This window comes from Sciurus vulgaris (assembly GCF_902686455.1).
Source record: "Sciurus vulgaris genome assembly, chromosome: 11".
In the NCBI taxonomy this organism is placed as follows: domain Eukaryota; kingdom Metazoa; phylum Chordata; class Mammalia; order Rodentia; family Sciuridae; genus Sciurus; species Sciurus vulgaris.
The window spans coordinates 26,428,203-26,451,836 of NC_136472.1; the positions used below are offsets into that span (position 1 = coordinate 26,428,203).

At 42.1% G+C, this 23,634-nt stretch overlaps 1 protein-coding gene across 12 annotated transcripts in view; it reads left to right on the top strand.

The window, feature by feature from the left end:
- The window catches only part of CELF1 (CUGBP Elav-like family member 1), an 82,612-nt gene extending 62,523 nt beyond the window's left edge, over positions 1–20,089 (top strand). For 4 of the 12 annotated variants that reach the window (XM_079105038.1, XM_079105036.1, XM_079105035.1 and 1 more), the window contains 12 exons: positions 283–365; positions 510–558; positions 2,473–2,607; positions 3,267–3,346; positions 3,811–3,972; positions 6,615–6,690; positions 8,417–8,545; positions 8,897–9,010; positions 10,358–10,543; positions 12,597–12,740; positions 13,588–13,755; positions 17,140–20,089. In XM_079105038.1, coding sequence (XP_078961164.1) covers positions 283–365; positions 510–558; positions 2,473–2,607; positions 3,267–3,346; positions 3,811–3,972; positions 6,615–6,690; positions 8,417–8,545; positions 8,897–9,010; positions 10,358–10,543; positions 12,597–12,740; positions 13,588–13,715 — 1,286 coding nt within the window. In that variant the 3' untranslated portion in view covers positions 13,716–13,755; positions 17,140–20,089. Of the gene's footprint in view, positions 1–282; positions 366–509; positions 559–2,472; positions 2,608–3,266; positions 3,347–3,810; positions 3,973–6,614; positions 6,691–8,416; positions 8,546–8,896; positions 9,011–10,357; positions 10,544–12,596; positions 12,741–13,587; positions 13,756–13,843 lie in introns of all 12 variants that reach the window. The other 8 variants (XM_079105039.1, XM_079105040.1, XM_079105043.1 and 5 more) reach the window with 8 other exon arrangements.
- The last annotated feature ends 3,545 nt before the right edge of the window (positions 20,090–23,634 follow it).

Below are 23,634 nucleotides of genomic sequence, written 5' to 3' on the forward strand. Positions count from 1 at the left end.
ATGGACATTACCTCTATAAGGAAGCCATCCTTCTAGGGAAGTTGTATAAGCAGCTAAATAGAAAACTTATTTAATTATGATTAGGAGGCAACTAAACAAAGAAAATAATTAAAAAATAATTCCAATGCCCCAGTTTCTCATTGATCCCTCTCCTTCTTGCCAGTTTTACTAAAGCTAGCTCCTTCTTAAAGTTCCACCATGTCAGTGGGAAGGAGAAGTGCTTTAAGAATTGTCTGTTTTCAAAGCACTAGTTTAATTTTGTAAAATCTTGGTTAATTGCAGGGTGCTGTTTTGTTACATTTTACACCCGTAAAGCTGCATTAGAAGCGCAGAATGCTCTTCACAACATGAAGGTCCTCCCAGGGGTAAGAAAGCTTCTATTAATACATGAAACTGTGGTAGTTTTGATGCATGGAACATGGTTATACATATCAGAGTCCTCATTTATATTTTTGAATGCATCTGTATGTACACAGATACTCAATAACATTCATGGTGTGACTTTTTAGATGCATCATCCTATACAGATGAAACCTGCTGACAGCGAAAAGAACAATGGTAAGAAAACATCACATTTTCCTCTTATTTCTTCTAGTTCATTTGCTGTTCTTGTTATCTAGATTAAATTGTGCTGTAAGAAATTTATCTAATTTGTCTGTTTTTTTTTTCCTGAAAAATAAATATGATAAATAAATGAGAAAATAGAGTTGACTGGGAAACTTTACTAAGACATATTAGAATGAACTGGAATGTCCTTGATAAATGTAATTTCTTTCTTTCTTTTTTTGTGGTACTGGGGATTGAACCCAGGGCCTTGTGCTTGCAAGGCAAGCACTCTACCAACTGAGCTGTATCTCCAGCCTGATAAATGTAATTTCTTAAGGGCAGGAATGGGGAAGATAAACAAGTTGGGAAGGAGAACTTTAATTCTATAGAATGTAAGCGCTTCCTGAACTGGCACTCAACACGGATAAGGCCATGTTCAGCTCACTCATCAAAATTCCCCTGGGAAGAAGCCAGACAAATTCCAGTCTTGCTCGACAGTTCTCTGGCATGTCTCAGGCGCATCTGGAGATGCACTCAGACCTCAACACTCAGATGTAGGAACTGAATGTCACAGAAGCCATAGAAATCGAAGATGGTAGGCTCAGTGGTAAAGCACTTGCCTAGCACATGTTAGGCACTGGGTTCAATCCTTAGCACCATATAAAAATAAATAAAATGAAGGTATTGTGTTCATCTACAACAAAAAGGAAAAGAAAAGAAATTGAAGTTAGTGGTGGTTGAAAAGCTGTAATAATCTCTGTCCCAGTTTCTCACTTGAAATCTTTCCAGAAAATCCAAGTCCAGGTCGGGTACAGAGGCACACATCCATTAATCCCAGGGATTTAGGTAACTGAGGCAGGAAGATCACACGTTGGAGGCCAGCCACAGCACCTTCACAAAATCTGTCTCAAAATAAAAAAGGCTGGAGAGTTAGCTCCATGGTAGAGTGCCCCTGGCTAAAGAACATCCAAGTAGTACATGAATTTGAGAAAAAGTTTAGTGGGAAACCCTTGATCTTTATTGCTCAGAGGAGAATTTGACCTTACTCAGCTTGGAGTAACTGAATGAAAATAAGCAGAAGAATCATGGGTGGTGTAATCCTTGAGGACATGGACTTCCCAAATGAGGTTGTAAGCAAGAGAATCTGCATGAAACTTAATGGCGGCTGACTCATAAAGTTTCTTTTGGACAAAGCACAGTATTACAATGCAGAATACGAGGTCGAAATTTACTTAAGTACCTGGGATTGAATCCAGTGGCACTATATCATTGAACTGCCTCCCCAGTCCTTTATAAAAAAAAGTTTTATTTTAGATAGTGCCTTGCCACGTTTCCCAGCTGGGTTCAAACTGGCGATTCTTCTTCCTCAGCCTCCTGAGTTTCTGGGGTTATTAGCATGAGCTTATAGGTTGAAACTTTTTATCCTTGCTCACAGGCAGGGATGTTAATTTTGAATTTTCAAAATTTTTGAATTGAAAACTAAAGTGCTAAAGTAAAAAAGAAAAAAAGTCAAAAAAGATAAGTAGACAGTCTGCTCACTGAAAAGTCGATTTTATTCCTCTGGTCATATCATTGTTGTGATGTTCTTTTTTTTGTAGTATTTGTAGTATTGCTAGAAAGACCAAACATACTTAAGTAGTTATCTTTATTAATCTGATAAGGAAACTGACACAAATTGGTTAAATAACTTTAACAAGAGCATAAAACTGTTATATTTCTTCTCAATACTTCCAGTTTCACATAATCTTTAAGATACCTCTAGTTAGAAGAAATGTGAAACTATGGGGGAGGACATTTTGTCTTGGAATCTGAAATGTGGTATGAGGCACAAAGCCAGGATTCAAACCCAAGTGATCTTGCTTCTGATATTGTGCTATACTGCCTTTTAGTAATAGTATTCAAGCCTTTTGTGTTTTACTCTCTTAGCAGTGGAAGACAGGAAGCTGTTTATTGGTATGATTTCCAAGAAGTGCACTGAAAATGACATCCGAGTCATGTTCTCTTCATTTGGACAGATTGAAGAGTGCCGGATATTGCGGGGACCTGATGGCCTGAGCCGAGGTGGTATAGTTTTAACTATTAAAGATACTTCTCTTAAATTTGGAGTCTTCTTTTTCTTTTTGTGGTGCTGGTGATTGAACCCAGGACCTTGTGCTTCCAAGGCAAGCACACTACCAACTGAGCTATATCTTCAGCTCCTGGAGTCTCTTTTTAATTGGCCCATTTGAAATCAGATAGCTCTGTCACCATGAAGAGGTTGGGCCTGCTGTTTTGTGTATACACTAGGTCCTCTCAGTCTACTCCCATGAATTGATCCCCTTTTGTTCTCCTAGCCCCCCTAAAGAGTCACATCCTGCACTTCAGTGTTATGTATTGAAGTTTTCTCTTTTGGTGTTTGAAGATCTTGATGCCAAAATGAAAATATTTTCTTCTCCCACTTTCTTTTCTTTCTGTAGGAAACTAGGAGATGTGATTCCTTCTTTTTCCCTTAAGCACATTCTTTTCTATCTATGGTTCCCTGGTTTTTCATTATACCAGTTACTGCCCTAGTGTGGCATATCTGTCTCTTCTACCAGCTCATGAACTTCTGAAGACGGGGACCATGTTTATATCACTGTCATGATAGTTGGCACCATAATAGGGGCTCAGCCAGTGTGTCGGATAAATGTGTAAATGAATGAATGAATGAATGAATGAGTTACTGACTCTTCTCTTACCAGGTTGTGCATTTGTGACTTTTACAACAAGAGCCATGGCACAGACGGCTATCAAGGCAATGCATCAAGCACAGACCATGGAGGTAGGGAATAGGTAGGGGAAAAGGGGAAATTGTTAGCCTGTGGATGCTGGGACAGTTTCAACAAAGTTTGGTCACATGTACAGCATAAAAATGCCCTAAAATCTAAACAAATGGCTTCTTTACAATTAACAGGTAGGGAAAATAAATAAAATTAACATGTTGAAGAGGGTGTTGTGATTATGTATCTATAGTTAAGAGTCTGAGGCAGAAGGATGGCTTGAACTTAGGAGTTTGAGGCCAGCCTAGGCATATGCATAGTAAGCTCTCATCTTTAAATAAACAAGTAATAAAATCAATATATTGGAAACAGTTGCTCTTTTAAATTGCCTTTGCTGTCAGTGTCTATCACAAGAGTCAAGTGAAATTAGAATGCAGCCTGCATATCTTCAAAAAGGAGGATTTTTTTCCTTTCACTCAGAAGGAGGAAGGAGGAATTTGACCCTTTTGTTTTGGTGTTTTCATAGGGTTGCTCATCCCCCATGGTGGTAAAATTTGCTGATACGCAGAAGGACAAAGAACAGAAGAGAATGGCCCAGCAGCTCCAGCAACAGATGCAGCAAATCAGCGCAGCATCTGTGTGGGGAAACCTTGCTGGTTTAAATACTCTTGGACCCCAGTATTTAGCAGTGAGTCTTTGTGGTTTGCTTTCTGCAGACTGTGCAAGCTCCCAGCTGTTTCTTCTTCTGCTATCCCTAGCTAACATACACAGTAGCATTTACAACTTGTGGTATATAGAGATTTTGAGTAAAAATTTAGGCAGTGTGATTTCTTGTTTTTTGTTTTTTTTTTTTTCTTCTTCTTAATCAGGTTAGTCTGTCTCCCTTTCTTGGTCTCCGTCTGGTCTTGTGTCTTTGCTTATTTCTCGAGGCTTTTCCAACAAAGTGAAATCCTAATTATCTGATTTAAAGATTTAGGAATGTCTCACGTTTCCCTGTCTCCAAGAGAAAACTTCCTAAGGGAATCTTAACTACCAAGCACTATTTCACATATCTCTACCAGATGTAGAGGGCATCATTAAAATCCTTATTGAATCTTGGGAGAAAGCATGATAAATGTTTCCTTCAGTGAACTGAAAGATCAGAAGGTTAACAGATACAGTGAAGTGAGAATTATAGGTCCATACTTATGTTCACCATATTGTAAATGGATCTTTTATTTAATGTCGAGTTTGAATCATATAATCTGAGTGTCCAGCTTCAATTGGTTATTTAGAGTAGGACTACAATATATGTTATAGGGGATTACTACTGCTTTAACCCTGAAAATAAGACCCTTAAAATTGTAACCAAAGGTAATCTCTGAAGTTACAAATGATAAAACCCCTATATTCATATGGATAGTCTAGAAACATCCACATAGGAATGAATAACTAGTGTAGTCATTTATTCCTCCTCCTATTTTTGCAGTGTGGGGATTGAACCAGGAACCTCGCATCTAGGCAAGAGCACCTACTTCTGAGCTATATTCCCAGCCCCCTTTCAGATATTATTCTGTATAGAAATAGAAGAAAGGCAGTCATTTCTGTCCCTCAGAACTGAGTTTTGATTAATTTGATACCCCCGGTTTTCATATTTCTAAAATCTTAGCAGAAATTCTAGTTTATCCTAGCTAGTATTTCTCTGAAGTTAAAACTCTTTATATATATATATATAGAGAGAGAGAGAGAGAGAGAGAGAGAGAGAGAGAGAGAGAGGTGTGTGTGTTATATTTCAGTAGATTAAATTGTTTCTTAGTGTTAAAACATTGCTTATTAGTTCAGATGATTCAAAGAGATTTTCATCTTCTGCCAGAATGATAATGCTTAAAAAATAACCATGATAATGCATTTACTTCTTAGAGTTTTTGTTCCACTTTTTAGGGAAGAGCCCCCCCCTTTTGCTGTCATTGCCATATCCAGCAAGTGCATAATAGTATATGCTGAGAGCTGTGGTCTCTTTGTTTCAGTTAGACATGATCCCACCTTAAGAGCTCTTCTCATTTAGGGAGGAAATGGAGGTGCCAAGTACAGTAGAACAGTCCACCAGTTGGAACTGTACACATTGACCAAGGTATTTAAGAAGAGAAAAATGAAGACATGTGGGTGCTAATGGACTGTGTAAGTGATAGTACATCATCATTAATTATGAGGTTTTTTTCTTTTTTGTTTTGTTTTGTTTTTGTTTTTTCTGGAATATGTGGACTTGAACCAATGGAGCTGTAATGGACTAGAACATTCTAGTTCTTTGTGGATTTGCATTATGGACTTCTTCAAGTAGTAGTAAAACTCACTTTTTTTTTTTTTTTTTTAAATTCTCCCAATTCTTTTTCTGGAGGTTTGTCAACCCCCTGAAACCCATCCATGAACTCTGCCCAAGAGGAATTTATAATGACAAGAGGAACTATATGTTTATAGGAATGTTTATAGGAATGGCATATGTTTATAGGAATGGCAAACGGGTTGAATAAAGGATCTACTACAAGAATACTGTTTTTTTGTACAGGAATAATAGTTGGATTTGAATGGAGCAGAAACTTCCAGCAGGTTGATATTAGAGGAAGGTTGTGATTCATTAAGATACAGAGTATACAGGGTTAAGGCCATAGAGTTCCATAAACTCACATTTGTTTTGATGATCACTGAATGAACATACACTGAACTTGTTATGGAATGATCCATCAATCATTTGGTCATCTGGAATAGTAAAGATTAATTTGAAGGGAGGAAATAAATGGGGATAGATAGATAGATAGCTTGGGAGCAGCTGATTAGTTATTCGTCCATTGTGACTTGTAAAAGGTGACTTCAAGAAATACCTATGTCATGGTAGATAATGGTATTTTAAATAGTTGTGCGGAATAGAAAGTGTGTATCCAGCTGGAAACAGTCTTCAGAAAGACATGTTGGCCTCACTAAAGGAGAGCTTAGGAGAGCAACTGGAAATGTCAGTCATTTGTACAGGCACTAATTTCTGTAGACTTTGCAGCTGCTTGATTTTAGTTTATTTCCCTGCACTACTTCTTGCCTTTGCTGTGCTTCATTCTCTTGCCCAGGAACTTGAGTTTGACTCAGTGTCACATGAACATATTATCTTCTGTGCCAGGGCTTTAGCTGTGTTGTATTGTCCTGTGCTGCCATAAGTCTCATGTTTCTGTTGTGTTGGCTTGGGATCTTCAACTTTCTTCTCTCTGGGGGCCTCTGCACTCTCGCTTTGCTGTGCTGTAGAGTTATCCCAGATGCAGAACCAGCCCTCACTCTCACTCTTGTTCTGTTTTTTGGTGTAATGTCTAGCTTTATTTGCAGCTCCTTCAGCAGACTGCCTCCTCTGGGAACCTCAACACCCTGAGCAGCCTCCACCCAATGGGAGGTAAGTGTTTCACTGCTGTAGAGGAGCAGCAGCACCCAGGCCAACAGACCCAGCTGCCAACAGTCTTGAGAGTTTTACACCATTGGTGCAAAAAAAGAAAAAAAAAAAAAAAGTTCACTCATCACATAAAACCAGCCTAAGATGAACATTCCAGAACTCCACTGTAAGGTGGAGGTGTCTCTGTAAGGTGCCTATATTGTCAGTCAGTACCACTTTGCTCTGATGTTGTCTGCTGCCTCCCATCACTTTAAGTTACTGGTGGGAAAGGAGATGGAAAATTGCTTCTGTTAGCACCTAGGGACTATCTTAGGCCCTTCTGATGAAGAGAAAATTGCAGGATCTCTTGATTTCTACAATAAAGTGATTTTCAGTGACTGAGGAAAAGTCAAGGATGGCATCCATGCAGATGACTTAATCTGAAGCTGCTAGAACTGAGGCAGTTAGTTGACCTGTGTGGTTCTATACATGTTAGTTGTAGGGGAATTCCTGTTGTTTCTGTTGAGGTACATGGAAAACTTAAATGAAAAATACCTGCCGGGGCTTAGAACAAAATGGGGCTCTTCAGACACATCTGAGCCTGGGCCTTGAGAAAGATCAGTGGGGGTAGGGAGTGAGGCACTTCCAAAGCTGCCTGTGCTATACAACCTTCTGACAAGATAAGACTGAGCAAGTACATTTGAGAAAGCAGTAGTTGTCAGTGAACTGCATTTTTGCATGAAAATTTCTGATAGTGGTTCACATTGTCCTAGGGAATGCTGTGTTTTGGAAAGTTGGTGGATTATATTGTATTTTTATTCTCACTCTTTCCACCTCTACCACAAATCTACCTTTCCATCCATATAGTAAATGGTTTACAACATCCACACCACAGTTCAGGTTTCTCCTCTTAACTTCATTATCTAGGTCTTTCCATCTTCTGATAATGATTAATCTGCTATGGGAATGGCATATTATTCTTTCTTCTCTTGATGTATTCATACATGTTCTCTTCTGTCATTCCTTCTGGACTTTTTGGGTCTGTGTTGTGTTTTCCACTTGTTCCTTGGTCCCCTGCATTGCACAAAGCAAGATCCTATAAAGTTTGAGGATCTTAGATGCAGTTCCATTCTGTACCATAGGTTTTGGCATTGTTATTTCCTTGGGCTCCTGGCCTCACACTAGGCTGCATACGTATTCTTCTTTCAGTCTCCTGATGTCCACCCCTTTATTAATGCTCACATGGGGTACTATGCCAATGAATTAACTAATTTTTCTCTGAATAAATGATTTCACATTTCTTTCTTTTTTGGAGGTGGGGCTTACATGTACTGTGGGTTGAACACATCCTAAATATGCAGTCTACTACTGATCTACATCCAAAGCAATTTAAGTTTTCTTAATGAGTGATATCTGGCCAGGCATAGTGACACATGCCTGTAATCCCAGCTACTCTGGAGGTTGAGGCAAGGTCAAGGCGAGACCTGTCTCAAATTAAAAAGGATGGGGATGTAGCGGATGTAGCTTGGTGGTAAACTGCTTCTGGGTTCAATTCCTAGTACCTAACCATCCTGCAACCCTGCAAAAATATGATATCTGAATTTTTTTTTTTTTTTTTTTAGCCCTGTAATTTTGCTAGTAAGGCTTATCTTGAGCAGTTCTTTGCCTAGGACCAGCCTTCTACTGTCTTGCTGGAGTGGACATCAAGCACTCTTATCTGCTGGCTGATCTCTTGCTTTGGATGTTGCAGGGTTAAATGCAATGCAGTTACAGAATTTGGCTGCACTAGCTGCTGCAGCTAGCGCAGCTCAGAACACACCAAGTGGTACCAATGCTCTCACTACATCCAGCAGTCCCCTCAGCGTACTCACCAGTTCAGGTAAGCATGTTATAGGAACTATTATACCATTGTGTGCCTTGGACAGATCTTCTGTTTTGAAAGCAGAGTCCAAAGAGAAAGCTGTATCATCCTGGAAAAGAGTTAACAATTATATGCAGAGAAGTTGGATTATGAACAACAAATTTTCAAATGTCATTTTCTGACTTTAAGAAAAATCTTATATTTTTTAATTTGCTATAACTATCATCTGTCTGTCCTACAAGGACAGTTATCAGTATTAGTAACTGAAACTTCTTTGCAAATAGAAGAGTTGTATAATATCACTTTTGTGATACTATTGACAAGAGAAGGCAAGTAATGGCTTGAGCTTAACTTCTGGATTTTTAATAGCAGGGTCCTCACCTAGCTCCAGCAGCAGTAACTCTGTCAACCCAATAGCCTCACTTGGAGCCCTGCAAACATTAGCTGGAGCAACAGCTGGCCTCAATGTTGGCTCTCTGGCAGGTAAGGGGCAGCCTGTGGTTGTCATTGAGCCATTCCTTGTGTAGTAGCACATCTTAAGAAACCCTGGTAGAGGGCACCACTAGTGTTGGAGTGGCCTAGAAAAGTTGGAAATAACTATGGGATTTTGAATCAGACCTGAGTAAAATCCCACCTCGTCCCTTAGCTAACTGTAGCCTTGGACCACCTTTTTACTGTCACTTTCTCTTCTTTGAAATAGGAGCAATAAAATATTTTGAGGGGTTATTAAGAAGTTAAGTGGGGGGGGTTTGACTCAGTGGTAGAGTGCTCACTTAGCACTTGTGAGGCCCTGGGTTCAATCCTCAGCACCACACAAGAATCAATGAATAAAAATAAAGGAGGGCTGAGGTTGTGACTCAGTGGTAGAGTGCTGGCCTGGCACATGTGAGGCACTGGGTTCGATTCTCAGCATTGTGTACAAACAAATAAAGGTTGATCACAACTAAAAAAAAAAAATGTTTTTTTTTTTTTAATAAAGGTATTGTGTTCATCTATGACTTAAAAAAAGTATTAGGGGGCTGGGGATATAGCTCAGTTGGTAGAGTGCCTGCCTCGCATGCACAAGGCCCCCTGGGTTCAATCCCCAGCACCAAAAAAAAAAAAAAAATATTAGTAGTAGTTAAGTGAAGACAGGCATTGTGGCATACACCTGTAATCCCAGCTACTTAAGAGAGTGAGGCAGGAGGATATAAAGTCCAAGCCAGCCTGTTCAACATAAACCTGTCTCAAAATAAAATATAAATGCCTCGGGATGTAGTTCAGTGGTAAAACACTTGCCTAGCATTAGTGAGGTCCTGGTTTCAATCCCGCCACCCCCCCCCCACCCCCCGCAAAGGGTAATAAAGTGCTGATGAGCACATTGCTTAGTACAGTGCCTGGCAACATAGAATGTACTCAGTAAACAATGTTAACTACAGCTTTAATGATAGTGTTTACCCACATCTTATTATAGATCATATGTAATCCTTTTAGTTCCTGGGATTTCTTATTTTACTAAATTCCAGTTCTATATTAGAAAGTGGCAAAATAGCCAAAGAGAAAATGGAGCCTGGCATGTGTAGGTGGCATCAGTTCTTCCACAGGTTGGAGAAAGTAATGGAGAGAACCACACCTAGGCATGGTATTTTTTTAATGTTCACATTAGCAGCAAGGCCTGGCAAATGTCCTGAAATCAGACCAATCAGTTGAATATTCATCAGGAAGAAGCTAAAAGGGAGAGGAGAGGGCAAACTTTGAGGTTTTCCCTATTCTAGGTGTCTTTAAGTATACCTGTCTCTGGCCATCAGTTGAGTCTTTCTTGTATATTAATCCTGCTTTTCTTCATCCAAGGGATGGCTGCTTTAAATGGTGGCCTGGGCAGCAGTGGCCTTTCCAATGGCACTGGGAGCACCATGGAGGCCCTCACCCAGGCCTACTCGGGTATCCAGCAATATGCTGCTGCAGCGCTTCCCACTCTGTACAACCAGAATCTCTTGACACAGCAGAGTATTGGTGCTGCTGGAAGCCAGAAGGAAGGTGAGTGCCAAGGGAAATTGGGAATAGGGGTGGGCATGTCACTCCTTCTGGACCAGAACTGAAAGGCAGGGCAGAGGTTACAAGGACCTTTTAGGTAGTCAGAACACTTTCCTGTCCAAAGGCAAGAGTAAAACTGAAAAACACTGCAAAGAGTGATGTGTTTTTGGAATGTTTTCTGGTTGTAACTTAGATCCTCTGTACACCCTCCTGGGATGGGAGCTATAGTTTTTAATTAAAGAAACAGATACTGGACTTACTGCTTCTGAAATCATTTGACAAGAATCTGCTTTAGGTAGGACATCATCTCTGAGTTATACCTCTGTTAAAATTATCTTCTGTCTCAGTGTCCTTTTTAGGGATATCATTTGGTATTTTCCTCACTTTCTTATTAATGCTTGTTCTAATTGAGGAGAAACAGGTGAATAGGTCAAAAGAAGTTCAAACCAATGGGATGATGAAGTGGGAAGTATGTCCTTTGACATAAGTGGAATTAAATTTGTTTTAAATGAAACTTAATTTAGAAGGTTTCCAGACAGGCCTGATGGTGATGTGTAGAACTAGAGAGTTCTGTCTCCTTTGTACCTGGATTTGACAGGGTTTTTATAATCACAAGCTGTCAGGTTTTAAGCACTCAAGTAGGAAAGATAAAGTATCCTCTTTTGCTGTAGCCCCAAGGAGTTCTGCTCTAATCCCGCCTCACCTGCTCTGAATTAAACACCACTCTGCCCTAGAGATAGTGCAGTGGGGAAATACTGGTTCTCTCTAGAACTGGAACCTGTATGTTAGTGGAAACTACAGAGGTAGACAATAAACAAGTTGAAAGCATGATATGTTTCAGATAGTGCTGTGAAGAGTGACCAGTAGAAAAAGGGATAGAGAGTGCCAGAGGCACTGCATTTTATCCAAATTGACATTTGAGTAGAGATCTGAAAGAAGTTTTTTAAAAAAAGGGCAAGCCAAGTGAGTATCTAGAGGAAGAATAATGGGGTGAGGGGGAACTGCAAGTGCAAAGGCCCTGAGGCAGTCACATTCTACCATTGTGTATGGCAACAGTGAGGAGGGCAGGATGGTTAGAGAATGACTGGACTGCAATTTTGATAAAAACTGTTTGGTTAGAAAGTCATTGAGTGTAAGTGGTTGGATGAAGAAATCATGTTCTGAGGGCTGGGGTTGTGGCTCGGTGGTAGAGCACTTGCCTGGCACGTGTGAGACAATGGGTTCAATCCTCAGCAGCACGTAAAAATAAATAAAATAAAGGTATTGTGTCTGTCTACAACTAAAAAAAAAAATTTTTTTTTTTTTTTTTTTTTTTTTTAATAGCATGTTCTGTTTTTGAACTCTGTTAATCAGGCACATTTTTTTAAAAAATCCATTTTACTGCTGGGTACTGTGACATGCACTCTTGTAATCCTAGCTACTCAGAAAGCTGAAGTAGAAGGATCACAAGTTCAAGGCCAATCTTGGCAACTTAATAAGACCCTGTCTCAAAAAATAGAATGGGCTGAGACTATAGCTCAGTGGTAAAGCACCTCTGGATTTAATTCCTACTACAAAAAAATTATTTTTACATATGGCTAAATTTACTCACTTTGGTATATAGATCTGTGAGCTTTGACAAATACATATAGACATACAACCACCACCACCACAAAAGTACACCAGTCCATCATCCTTCACACACTTTTGTAGTCATTTGCTTCTCCCACTCCTCCTGACAACTATTAGTCTACTTGCTATCCCTATAGTCTAGGCACAGTTTACTTTTTCTGCCTCCTTATCTTGTCCCTCTGTGGCCTTTAGTCTCTGCTTACTGCTTCACAAAGTTCTCTCCATGAGAAGGGGCATGGCTAACCATGGGGAAAGAAACCTAATCCAGGGATTGCCCTTTGCTTCCCTGCCTTGTGTTTGAAGAATTTGTTTAGCTCCCCCAAAGAGTCTTGTTTTGGGGGGGATTGTGATCATTTTACATAGGTTAAAGGAATGAAAGAAGGTTGATGCAAGGTGATGAGCATGCTTGACACTGACACTTTTCTAATCATTGGGTATTTTGAAGGTCCAGAAGGAGCCAATCTGTTCATTTACCACCTGCCCCAGGAGTTTGGAGATCAGGATCTGCTGCAGATGTTTATGCCCTTTGGGAATGTCGTGTCTGCCAAGGTTTTTATAGATAAGCAGACAAACCTGAGCAAATGTTTTGGTATGTTGACTTCCCTTCTGGTGTTAGGGTGGGGTTAAGTTTTTCACTTAAGAAAGGGGGGCTGGATTTGAGTTTGGGCTGTTGTTTAAGTTAGCCTTGGGCAGATCACCTGACCACTTTTTGAGCTTCAGTTTTCTCATATCTGTAGAGGAGGTAGTGATTTCTGCCCATGGTACTGCTCCAGAGGGAAAAATAATTTTATGAAAGTGGCTTGCAGAAGATCTTAAAGTACTTTATAAATATCAGATGGTATTATTATTAAGAATCTTAATTTATGGGCCTGATGTGGTGGTGTTCACCTGTCATCCCAGGGACTTAGGAGGTGGAGTCCAGGAGGATCTTGGAAGTTCAAGGCCAGCCTCAGCAACTTAGCAAGAAACCCTGTCTTTAAAAATATGAAGGACTGGGGGTGTAGCTCAGTGGCAAAATGTCCCCGGGTTCAAACTTCAGTACCAAAAAAATTTTAAAATAAAAAGAGCCAGGTTTGGTGGTGCACACCTCTAATCCCAGCAGCCCGGGAGGCCAAGGCAAGAGGATTGTGAGTTCAAAACCATCCATAGCAACTTAGTGAGACCCTGTCTCAAAATAAAATATTAAAAAGGGCTGGGGATGTGGCTCAATGGTTAAGCACCTCTGAGTTCAATCCCCTGTGTCACCCAAATAAATGAATGAGTGAATGAATGAATGAATGAATGAATAAATCCTAATTTATTTCATGTGATATTGTTTCCAGAATGTATGTCCCTGCTGAGAAAAATTGGGACTTGAGACTGTCTCTTGCATAAAGGAGGACTGAATCTCCTTGCCTCATTATGTCTCTCACCTAGATTTCTGCTTGGATACACAGGTTTTGTAAGTTACGACAATCCTGTTTCTGCTCAAGCTGCCATCCAGTCCATGAACGGCTTTCAAATTGGCATGAAGAGGCTTAAAGTGCAGCTCAAACGTTCGAAGAATGACAGCAAGCCCTACTGAGCGTGCTCCCCTCTTGAGACTGGAGTGAGAGGGTCTTCTGGTAAGTGGGGGAGGAGCACCCTTAATGATTCGAAGCCCTAAGGCTGTGTGTTGACAGCCCTGGACCCTGATCCCTGCCACTCTCGCAGGCACAGCTTGCCCTGAAGACTCGGCTACTGCCTTCTGTGGGAGTTTCGCTTCGTACAGAGGACAAAGTTTGTGCTTTGGTTTCCAGTGTTTTACTTTGGAGTTTAGGTGCCATATCCTGAGTTTCTTTTTTTTTTTTTTTCCCCCCTCCTTTATTTAAAGTTTGCCGTGTTTGTAACCAGTGTGTGTTGAGAAGGACCAACACCAAACCAGCCTGGGGCAAAGGGAATGGGGAAATGTTTTTAAAAAATGATGATCAGAATTTTCCCCAAACCACCCCAAGAGAGGACTAAGTAAAACAAAAAGTTGACCCTCAGAATCTCCCCAAGTGCAAGGGTGAGTGAAATGAAAACTGACATCCAAGAGTTGCAGGGGTGGAGTGGTGGGTTGGCTCTGGAGGAGAGGGGTGATTTGACACCTAATGCTCAGGCAGCTGAAGTCAGAAACTCCTCCAACGCTGCCTTCTGTAGAAATATTGAGTTTTTGCCACCTATTTTTCAGATTCTTGTCCTGGATTTCTGCCTCTTTTTTTCTAAAAGGGGTCACCAATTCTCTGGAAATAAAGCACCTCTTAATTAGCCTGACATATGCAAAAAGCAGGGAGACATCACCCATTGCTGGACTTCCTCAACCACCAGTGCTATTGGATTGCCCTGCCTAGCTGGTGGCTGTTTGGGATAAGCAGCCAAAGAGGTCATTTTTCTTTTATTCCAACATCAAATGAGATCATGACCCATTTCCAATAGCTCTCTTAAAAGAAGGCCTCTGTGGAAGATGTTGCCTGTTTTCCTTCCTTAGAATTCACCACAGCAAGGAACATCACCCCCATTCCAAGCCACAATTTTCTCATGAGGGCAAATCCAGAAAGGTCTTGCAGCATCTTGCTGAAGGGAGCACCTCCCCTGGGCAGAGTGATCAAAAGCCATCTAGTTGTGAGAAGGAGGACCCTGCTTCTTAATATACCTGAATCAGAAGGTCCCTTCAAATCAGGATGCCACATTTGCCAGTGGCCAGACTTAATACTTAAGAACATGAAGAGGTCCGTGCTTGCCTCCTTGAGCGAAGTGTCCCAGAGGTGGTATTCCCACAGAGGTCTGGCAGGCCCCTCTTCTAACCACTCCAGCCCTGTCTTCTGCCCTTGGGGACAGAGGAGACAACAGGATGTTTACAGCCTCCATATGGATTTAGTGTTCATTTACCTCAGTATTACTGTGTTCATTTTGTCCTCGTGCTTACAGTTAGCTCCCTGCTGCCTCCCACAGGTCTCACTCCAGCTCTTGCCTGTGACCCACACAGCCTCTGGGCTCTGCCTCTGCTCTAAGAAGTGCTGTGGGGGTGGAAAGCCAGGAAGGACATGCTGTTGGGAATGTGCACCTGGGCAGAGGTAGCCCCATTAGGATATGACTATTAGCCACAGCCAGGGACTGGGTCCCTGGGTCCCTGGGTCCCTGGAAGCTTACACCTCACAAATGAGTCCTGACCCCTAGAAGCAGAGATCAGAGTAAAGGGGTTGGTTTGGTATTAAGTTGGATGGGGGCTCTCTCATTGTCATGCTGTCCCTGTGGGTAACAGATTGACTGTCTTGCTGTTGTACAGTTAGTTCGTGGTGTTGGGTTATCCCATTGAAGCTGGGACAGCTGTTCCCTTCTCATAGTGATAACTTGGGTCTATTGTCCTCTTAAGAAAAGTGAAACATACACTTCTTAAGCTGAACCACGTAAACTTGAATTCTGCGCACTGGGAGAAATGTGTCCTGTGTTTCAAAGGATAAAACTGTTCTAAAGGCTTCCAGGGTCATGATGGGATTTTTTAAATAAATGCAAAAAAATAAAAAGAAAAAAGAAAAAAGAAAAAAAAAAGAAAAAAATGCTAGGTTGGGGAGGCGCTGTTCTGAATCCCAACCGGCTGGAACCAAGAATGTCGTTTCTATTTTTATAGAAGTTTTATACAGCTCCGGGGTGGAGAATATTTATTACCTAAATTATATCTCTGGAAAAGGCCAGGATTTTGTAGAATCCAGAATGTGATTGTTGTACACACAGGGTGCTGTGTATGATTGAAACTACTGACTTTTTGTGGCCGATTGCAGCCCAGCTAACCTGCCCGAGGGGAAGGTGTTAATGCTGTGAATTGGCAGAGGAGAGAGCTGTGCTCCACAGGGTGCTGCCGGTGCTGTGCTCCCTAACCTTCTGTTCTGTCTTCCTCCTTGGCTAGAACTCCACTCCCTTCCCCCATCTCCCTTCTTCCTTATCCCTGCCCCTCCCCCATTTCATCACTTGTCCATAGATTTGTCCTGGGCTCTGGGACCTTATGAAACCACTTCGCTAATGACATAAGAGGTAAAGGTGCAATCCATTGCCTTTGATACAGACCCTCAGGCTTCATACCTGGTTTTGGTTCTCTTTTTGTAAGAGGAGCACATGCCCCAGCAGGGTCCTGGGCTGCTAAGGCAGCCAGCTGGTGAGATCATGCACTTCTGTTCTCTCCTCCCTCTGCCCAGTGCGTTTGCACCGCAGCAGCACTGCCCTTGAGTACAGTTCTTTCCCCAGGCCAAAGATGGTTTTGTGAAGAAGCTGCTCCCCTACAAGTCTCATGGTGTGAAAGGGCTCAGCTCAGCTCGGAGAGTGGAGACTCGCAGTCAAGTCTTAAGCAATCCTTTTCTGTTGTGTGGAGGTTTCACTTACAATGTGTTTTTTTTTTTTTGTTTTGTTTTTTGTTCTGCTGTAGTTTTGTTTCATACTTGGGTTACATCATGAAATTGATTTGCCTTGAATGCAGCCAGACCACTGTCTCTCCTGGGTTCCATATGAGTGGCCAGGGCCTGTGTGGAAGCTAAGGGCTTGGATTTCTGGGAATAAAGGGCGGTTTCAATAGGATTGAGCAGAAACCCTGTCCCTCGACCCTAAAGAATCTTCCCCACCCCAGCAAGTGTCTTCTGCTTCCCCCCTGAGTTTTGATCAGGGAGTGGGAGAGAGGCTGAGAGGCCCTGCTCCCCGAGAGACCTTCCCTTATGTGTTGAGCGCTTCATGGGAAATCCAAGCCTTAGGTTCCCTTCTGTCTCTGGCAATTGGATGTTTTCTTGGTGTCCTCCATGTCCTTTTTGACTTTTCCCTGTGTCCATTGTTAGCATGTGCAAAAGTTCCCTGTCATCACCCTCCCCACCGCCCCCGCCCAGTCCCGCCTCCTCATTTCAGGGCTGTACACACAGTGAGTGTCCTGTTCTCTCTCTCTTTGTTTGGATGTATTGCTCTGTGTAACTCAGTGGGTCTCCCTCTTTCTGGTTTGTTTTTTTTTCTAGATTCCTGCCGTTTGTTCATCGTTGTGCCTAAAGCATGTCGATGTGGCGTCAAGTACATCGTCCAAATCCCTGTCTCTTCAGCTTCTCTGATGCTTGAACTCTCACCTTTGACCTTGTGTTGACCTTTGATGCTGACGTGTATTTTTATTATGTTTGTTTCTTTCCTTGTTTTTTCTTTTTTCTTTCCTTTTTTTTTTTTTTTTTTGTTTCCCTTTTGTGCTGCCAAAATTGGTTTTGCTAGAACGACTGCTGAAGGGGAAATATTTAAACTTGCATTTGAATATAAAAAAAAATCTATTTTTCTAGAACTTCATAAGATAACCACTTGATTTTGTGATTCCAATTCTTTGTAATTGTCTTCAGAGCAGCCCTACTAGCACATACCGCGTGGTGTTTGTATTTCTGTGAACACACAGCCAGTCCGTTTCTAGGCTTTGTTTCTCTGTGTGCTTAGTTTTAAAGACAACTTTGAAGTAAACAATGAAATAAACGATGTCACTAAAACCTTTGAGGCTCCTGAGCACATTTTGCTGATATAGTTTGTGGGGCTTGAGGAGACCGCATGTGTTGCTCTTTTGTTTTTCTGAGTTCTCAACTGCAGAAAACACCTGAACCCCCCTTCCTTTCTGACTGCAGTTTGGGCCCCGCCAGCCCTTTTTCTTTTTTTCTTTTTCTTTTGTGGTTGTTCCCTGGAGCTACCCTGCGGGGAGCCTTGGCTCCCTCTTACCCCTTCCCTCAGCCCCACAGGGCTCTCCTCCATACTTGTTTCTATAGTCTCCACAGCAAAATGTGATGCTTTTTTTGTTTTGTTTTGTTTTGTTTTTGTATTGTTTTTGTTTTGAAATTTTTCCTTTCCTACTAAGATTATGCCCAGAAAAAACAAGTTTTGCATGTGTCCTGCTGTTTCTTCACACCTTCGTATATATCACCTTCACCTCTCTGTTTTCTATAGTTTGTGCAAAAACTGACCGATTTAAAAGGGTTTCAAAGAAGCTGTTTTAAATTGTTGTGGGGTTGATTATTTTTTTCAAGATTGTACTGTTTTATTTTGAAGTGGCAACTTTCTCCTCTATTGCCCTTAGAGTGTTTGCCTGTGCACTTAGACTGTCACCTTGCGCGGCCTCCAGGTCTCAGCAGGGCTCCCAGGAGGCTGGCTGCTCTGCTCAGGAGTGGGAACGGGCCCCAGAGAGGCCCAAGAAGCAGAGCTAGAATCCGAAGGTGGCTGTGGGTGGACAGAGGCTTAGCACAGTAGGGCTAGCACCCAGCGGAGGGGGGTGCTCCTAACCACCGAAGGATGCCATCTGCGCACTAAGCGGCTATACATCTGCCGCACTTTTCCTCGGTGACAAGCACAATACTACAGTCTTCACACTGTTTACAGCCCTGGGCACAAACCACCCCACACTGGCTCTTCACCGCAGCTCTGTTCTTGCTTAGCTAGTGGGGTGGGGATAAGGGTGGGGATTTGTTTTTTAAATTGGTTGAAGAGCCAGATAGCTACTGTCCCTGGGTGCCAGGCCAGCTAGTTCTTTGGTTCCCTGAGGGGAACTTACCCTCTTCTCTTGTGGCACCATCCAGCCTCAGGGTCTTGAGGACTTGAGGAAGAATGTGAATGGAGGGGGAGAGGCCAGAGGAGATGAGAGGGCAGGGATGGATCTGTGGAGGGAAGAGGTAGCAGGGGAGGAGTTCATAGCAGATCCCACCCAGACCTACAGGCTGGTGGGAGAAAGAGCTGGGAAGCAGAATTGTCCAGGGAAGGGTGGCAAGGTACAGGAGGGGCCCCGGGGGGCGGGGGGGTTAGAAGCACTGTTTAGCATCATTCACACTGGGGTTGAGGGAGAAAGGGATCCCAGCAGAATTTCTGCTCTGGGACCCAGCAGGTTGCCCAGTATTATGCTTGGCCACTCTTACTAGGAGGAAAGGGCAGCCAAGAGGAGGCCCAGTGTATAGTAGGCTGCTTAATTTCCTGGAAGGGGTGACTGGATGGGAAAGGCCAGAAGCCCCAGCCTGAGAGACTGCTGTGCACCCCACAGTCTGACTGCACAGAGCCGCCTCTGTTGGCAGGAGGCGCTGAGGCTCCCCTTCCTGTGTATTGAGAAGCCTTGTTTGCCAATATATTTTGCTTTCAATTCCAAGAGGAGCTCTGGGAAAACCTGTGGATAAAACCAAATGCCAAATGTTGGACGTTGTTTCCTTTTCCTTTTCTCTCTCTGATTGTTTTAATTGTTCTGTGGTGGTTTTAATGGATTTGAGACCCTGGAGCGGCAGCTGCCTTTCTGATTTCCAGCTGCTTTTTGTGAATAATTTAAAAAGAAAAAAAAAAGAAACTTTACATTTTGGAGACAAACCTGTGTGAGTTTTTTATTGGTACAAACGTTGTATTTAACACTAGGGGTTTTGTACAGTTTTTTGCCTTTTCTACTAGAAAACAATGTAAAGTGATTTCACAATGTGAAGAGAAAAAAATTGCCACTATGACCAAACGCACAGTCTGTTCTGCAGCAACAACGGGATTCAATCAACTCAAAGTCGTGATTCAGCCGTAGAAATGCTTTTCCTTGACCTTGTTTGAGCTTTCCTTTCTTTCCTGTTTTGATTTGCAAAAGAAAATGTCTTTTCTGTGTGAACTTGTGTTGTACTCTGTAGAAAATTATGGATTTTACTTTAATGGTTGAAATAAAGGCAAGAAGAGCCCTTATCGCTTTTCTTACCTAATCACAGAGTTTGTGTAGTGGATTAAAAAAGAAAAAAATTGTTACAAGTTTGGAGCAAGGGAGTATGTGTTTAAAAGGACTCTCCTTCCTTTTTTTGTGTGTTTTTCCTTTTGTCCCAATGGGGAACCTAAATCTGTTTTAATTGCACAGACACACGGACAAAAAGTCATTTTGTATCTGCCAAGTGTGGTACCTTCCTTTGTTTATTTGCTATTAAACTGTTTGAGAAGAACTGATGCTGTCTTCAGAGTTTTTGATTGCTGGGGACATATGGGAGTCCCTAGAGGGCTGGGGTTGGTGGTGTTCCTTACACAGGGCAGATGGGCGGGCCCTGGTCTGGTTTCAACTTGATGTACATGATGGTGTGCAGCTGAACCCACCAAAGGTCCTGAAGGAAAACCTAATTTCTCTTAAGAACACTGCCTGCTTGCTGTTACTGTGTTCTGCCAGATCCCTGCCTATATGAAAACTTAAAACTTTTTGGTAGCCTTAATTTTTTTGTGCTTTTTTCCATTCTCAGTAGTGGCTGCCCTCCCACAGAACTGGTCCATACACACTATTGCCAAAGTCATTCCTTTGGTGCTGCAGAGTCCCCAGGAGTCCCCAGGTAGTGGCCAGCACAAATCCCAGACCCTAGCTGCCTGGGCTTCCTCTCCAGGCCTTTGAGGCTCTGGCCCAAAGTGGTTACTCTTCTTTTATTCCTTCAGTTTACAACTCACTCTCCAAGTAAGACCCTACACCTTAGACCTCTGAGCTTGGGTTCAGTTAGCCATTAGGCCTCAGGAGTCTCAGGTCCTCTAGCTGAAGAGTAAGCCTTCTGTTCCTTATCCAATCCTTTACTGCCACTACTGTCATCATGTGGAGACCTCTGGGTGGGCCAGGCCTTACCCCTGGTGTCACTGTCCCTCCAGTTTGGGTGAGTCTGTGGGATAGCATTCCCCAGTGGGGGTGCATCAAGTACTAGCTGTGATATGTTCTGTGAAGTAAGGGTTCTGAACACAGGTTTAGGGGTGTTCTCTTGACTTCTAGCACCTAGTGGCACACTAGCACATTCAGGACTCCGAGAAATCAGACACTAAAGGGGCCTCTCAGGTTTGAGCTAATCCAGCATCTCCCCAACATATCCTGTTGAATATTGTCCACTTGTTCTCCCCAAAAATCTCTTGGTTGTGGACCTTAAAAAAATCTTGTCACCTGAACTGGGAATGTAACTCAGTGGAAAACACTTAACCTAGCATGCATGCCTACCTGGGTTTGAGCCCCAGCACTGCGTCAAAAAAAAAAAAAAAAAAAAAAAAAAAAAAGATTTCATCAACCAAATTTTCTCTTTAGTTGCTGTTTTATCCATATCACCATTTTTGTTTCATTTTGTGTGGGTTTTCTTGCAGTGCTAGGGATGAAACCCATGGCCTCGTGAATGCTAGGCAAGCCCTCTACCATTGAGCTTACATCCCAGATCCTCATGTCTCCATTTATATTTATTAAAAATACATTTAAAATTGAAACTTTAGCAGGCACGGTGGTGTATGCCTGTAATCCCAGCAGCTCGGGAGACTGAGTTCAGAGCCAGCCTCAGCAAAAGCAAGGTGCTTAGCAAGTCAGTGAGATCCCATCTCTAAATAAAAATACAAACAGGGCTGGGATGTGGCTCAGTGGTTGAGTGCCCCTGAGTTCATTCCCCGGTACCCGCCCCAAAACAAAAACAACAAAGGAAGCTTTGTATTAACATGCAAGTGTTCATCCTAGCTAATGTCCATTTATTGTTTGCATGGTCAGGTGCTATATGAAACTCATGACATCATGTATGTTCCAGTCTTTTTTTCCATGGATTGAATCCACGGATACTCTACCACTGAGCTACATTCCAAGTTGTTTTTATTTTTTATATTTGAGATAGGGTCTCCCTAAATTGCTGAGGCTGACTTCAAACTGGTGATCTCTTGCCTCAACCTCCCCGGTTGCTGGGATCACTGCCGTCACAGCCAGCTCTTCCAGTCTTTACGCCATTCATGGGAGATAGCTACTGTTGTTCCCCTCCCTATTTTATGAATGAGCCAGCAGGGTAGAAGTTAGGTGACCTGCTACAGAGTGATGTGTGCTCAGAATTAAACCAGGTATTTGATTCCTGAACCCTTTCTCTTAACCACTGTCTGGTACAACTGACTTAAACAAAATTCTTTAGTTAACCTGCTGCTCCTCATAGGTGATTACACTCTAGCAAAAGGATTTAGGTGTGACTCCCCCAGGTGGTGACTCTTTGTCTTTGCCTCCTTCTAGAGGCCATTTTGGTGTTTGAGCAGCTCACTGTCATTCGGCACTCCTGCAAAGGTACTGCCACTTGTGCAGAGTGGGGGCTCCTCAAAGGTACCCCATTCCATACTCTCAGTTCTTCACTAGACCTAGTATTGACCCAGCTATTGTTTACCTAATACTTATTTTTTTAATTTAGCGGCATTAAGCTCATTTACAATATTTATGTCTCCATGCCACTCATATTTTAAATCGCCTTTTTTCAACTTCATTCTAACCACTAATAATTTGTGAAACCAAGTTTGATATCCTAATTATTATATTTTGAAATACACATAAAAATTCATAACTATTAACATGAAATGTTCATTGAATGCCTTTTCAGCATTCTGTATTTTATACTTTGAGAAAATGGGGTGATGGAGGGTCAGAACCTTCCTCCATGAACTCTTGGGCCTGATTGTTCTGCATAGGAGAGAGTGATTTAACTGAAATCCTCTCCTGCCTAGCTAAATTTTATGTTCTATGACTCAAGAGGAGAGTGGTAAAGCTTCTCTCTTAGTCTTTGTCTTGGAATTCCTGTGTTCCTGAGATAGAACTTGATGTGAAAATAGAATATTAAATACTACTTGAGCATCTTTCAGTTAACATCAGACTTAAAGGCTATTGTTTTTCTTAATAATTTATCTCGGGCTGGAGATATAGTGTGTTAGAACAGTTGCCCAGCATGTACAAAGCATTGGGGTCAATCCCCAACACCACAAAAAATAAAATTAACTCAGAATATTCTTGGAGTACAGTAGTGTACAGTGCACACCTGTATTCCTAGAAACTCAGGAGGCTGAGACAGGAAGATTAGTAGGAGATCCTCACCTTCAAAGCCAGTCTCCATAACTTAGCAAGACCCTTCTCTCAAAAAGAGCTGGGGACGTAGCTCAGTGGTAGGGGCACTCCTGGGTTCAATCCCTAGTACTGGGGGTGGAAAAAAGAGAGAGAGAAGAAAGAGTATGCTAAAAGTAGTACTTTTAGCTTTATTTATTTATTTGCAGAACTGGGGATTGAACCCAGGAGCACTTTACCACTGAGCTACATCTTCAGTCTTTTTTTTTTTTTTTTTTTTTTTTGAGACGGTTTTCGTAAGTTGCTTGGGCTGGCCAAAACAAACTTTGATTCTCCTGCCTCAGTCTCCCCTGAGTAGCTGAGATTACAATTGGGCACTGCACACAATCATATCTGGCAGCTTTTGGGAGGATGGGGCGGGTGTACTGGGGATTGAACCCAGGGGGCACTTAAGCACTGAGCCACATCCCCAACCCTTTTTATTTATTTTAAGACAGGGTTTCTAAGTTGCTGAAGCTGGTCTTGAACTTGTGATCCTCTGCCTCAGCCACTTGAGTCACTGGGATTACAGGTGTGTGCCACCATGCCCCACTTAACCTTTTTTAAATTAGACTTTTGCGTCTTATAATCGTAAAGCTGTATCTTAATTAAACAGTTTGTATTCCTTTTCAAAGCCTTTTATCTTTTTACA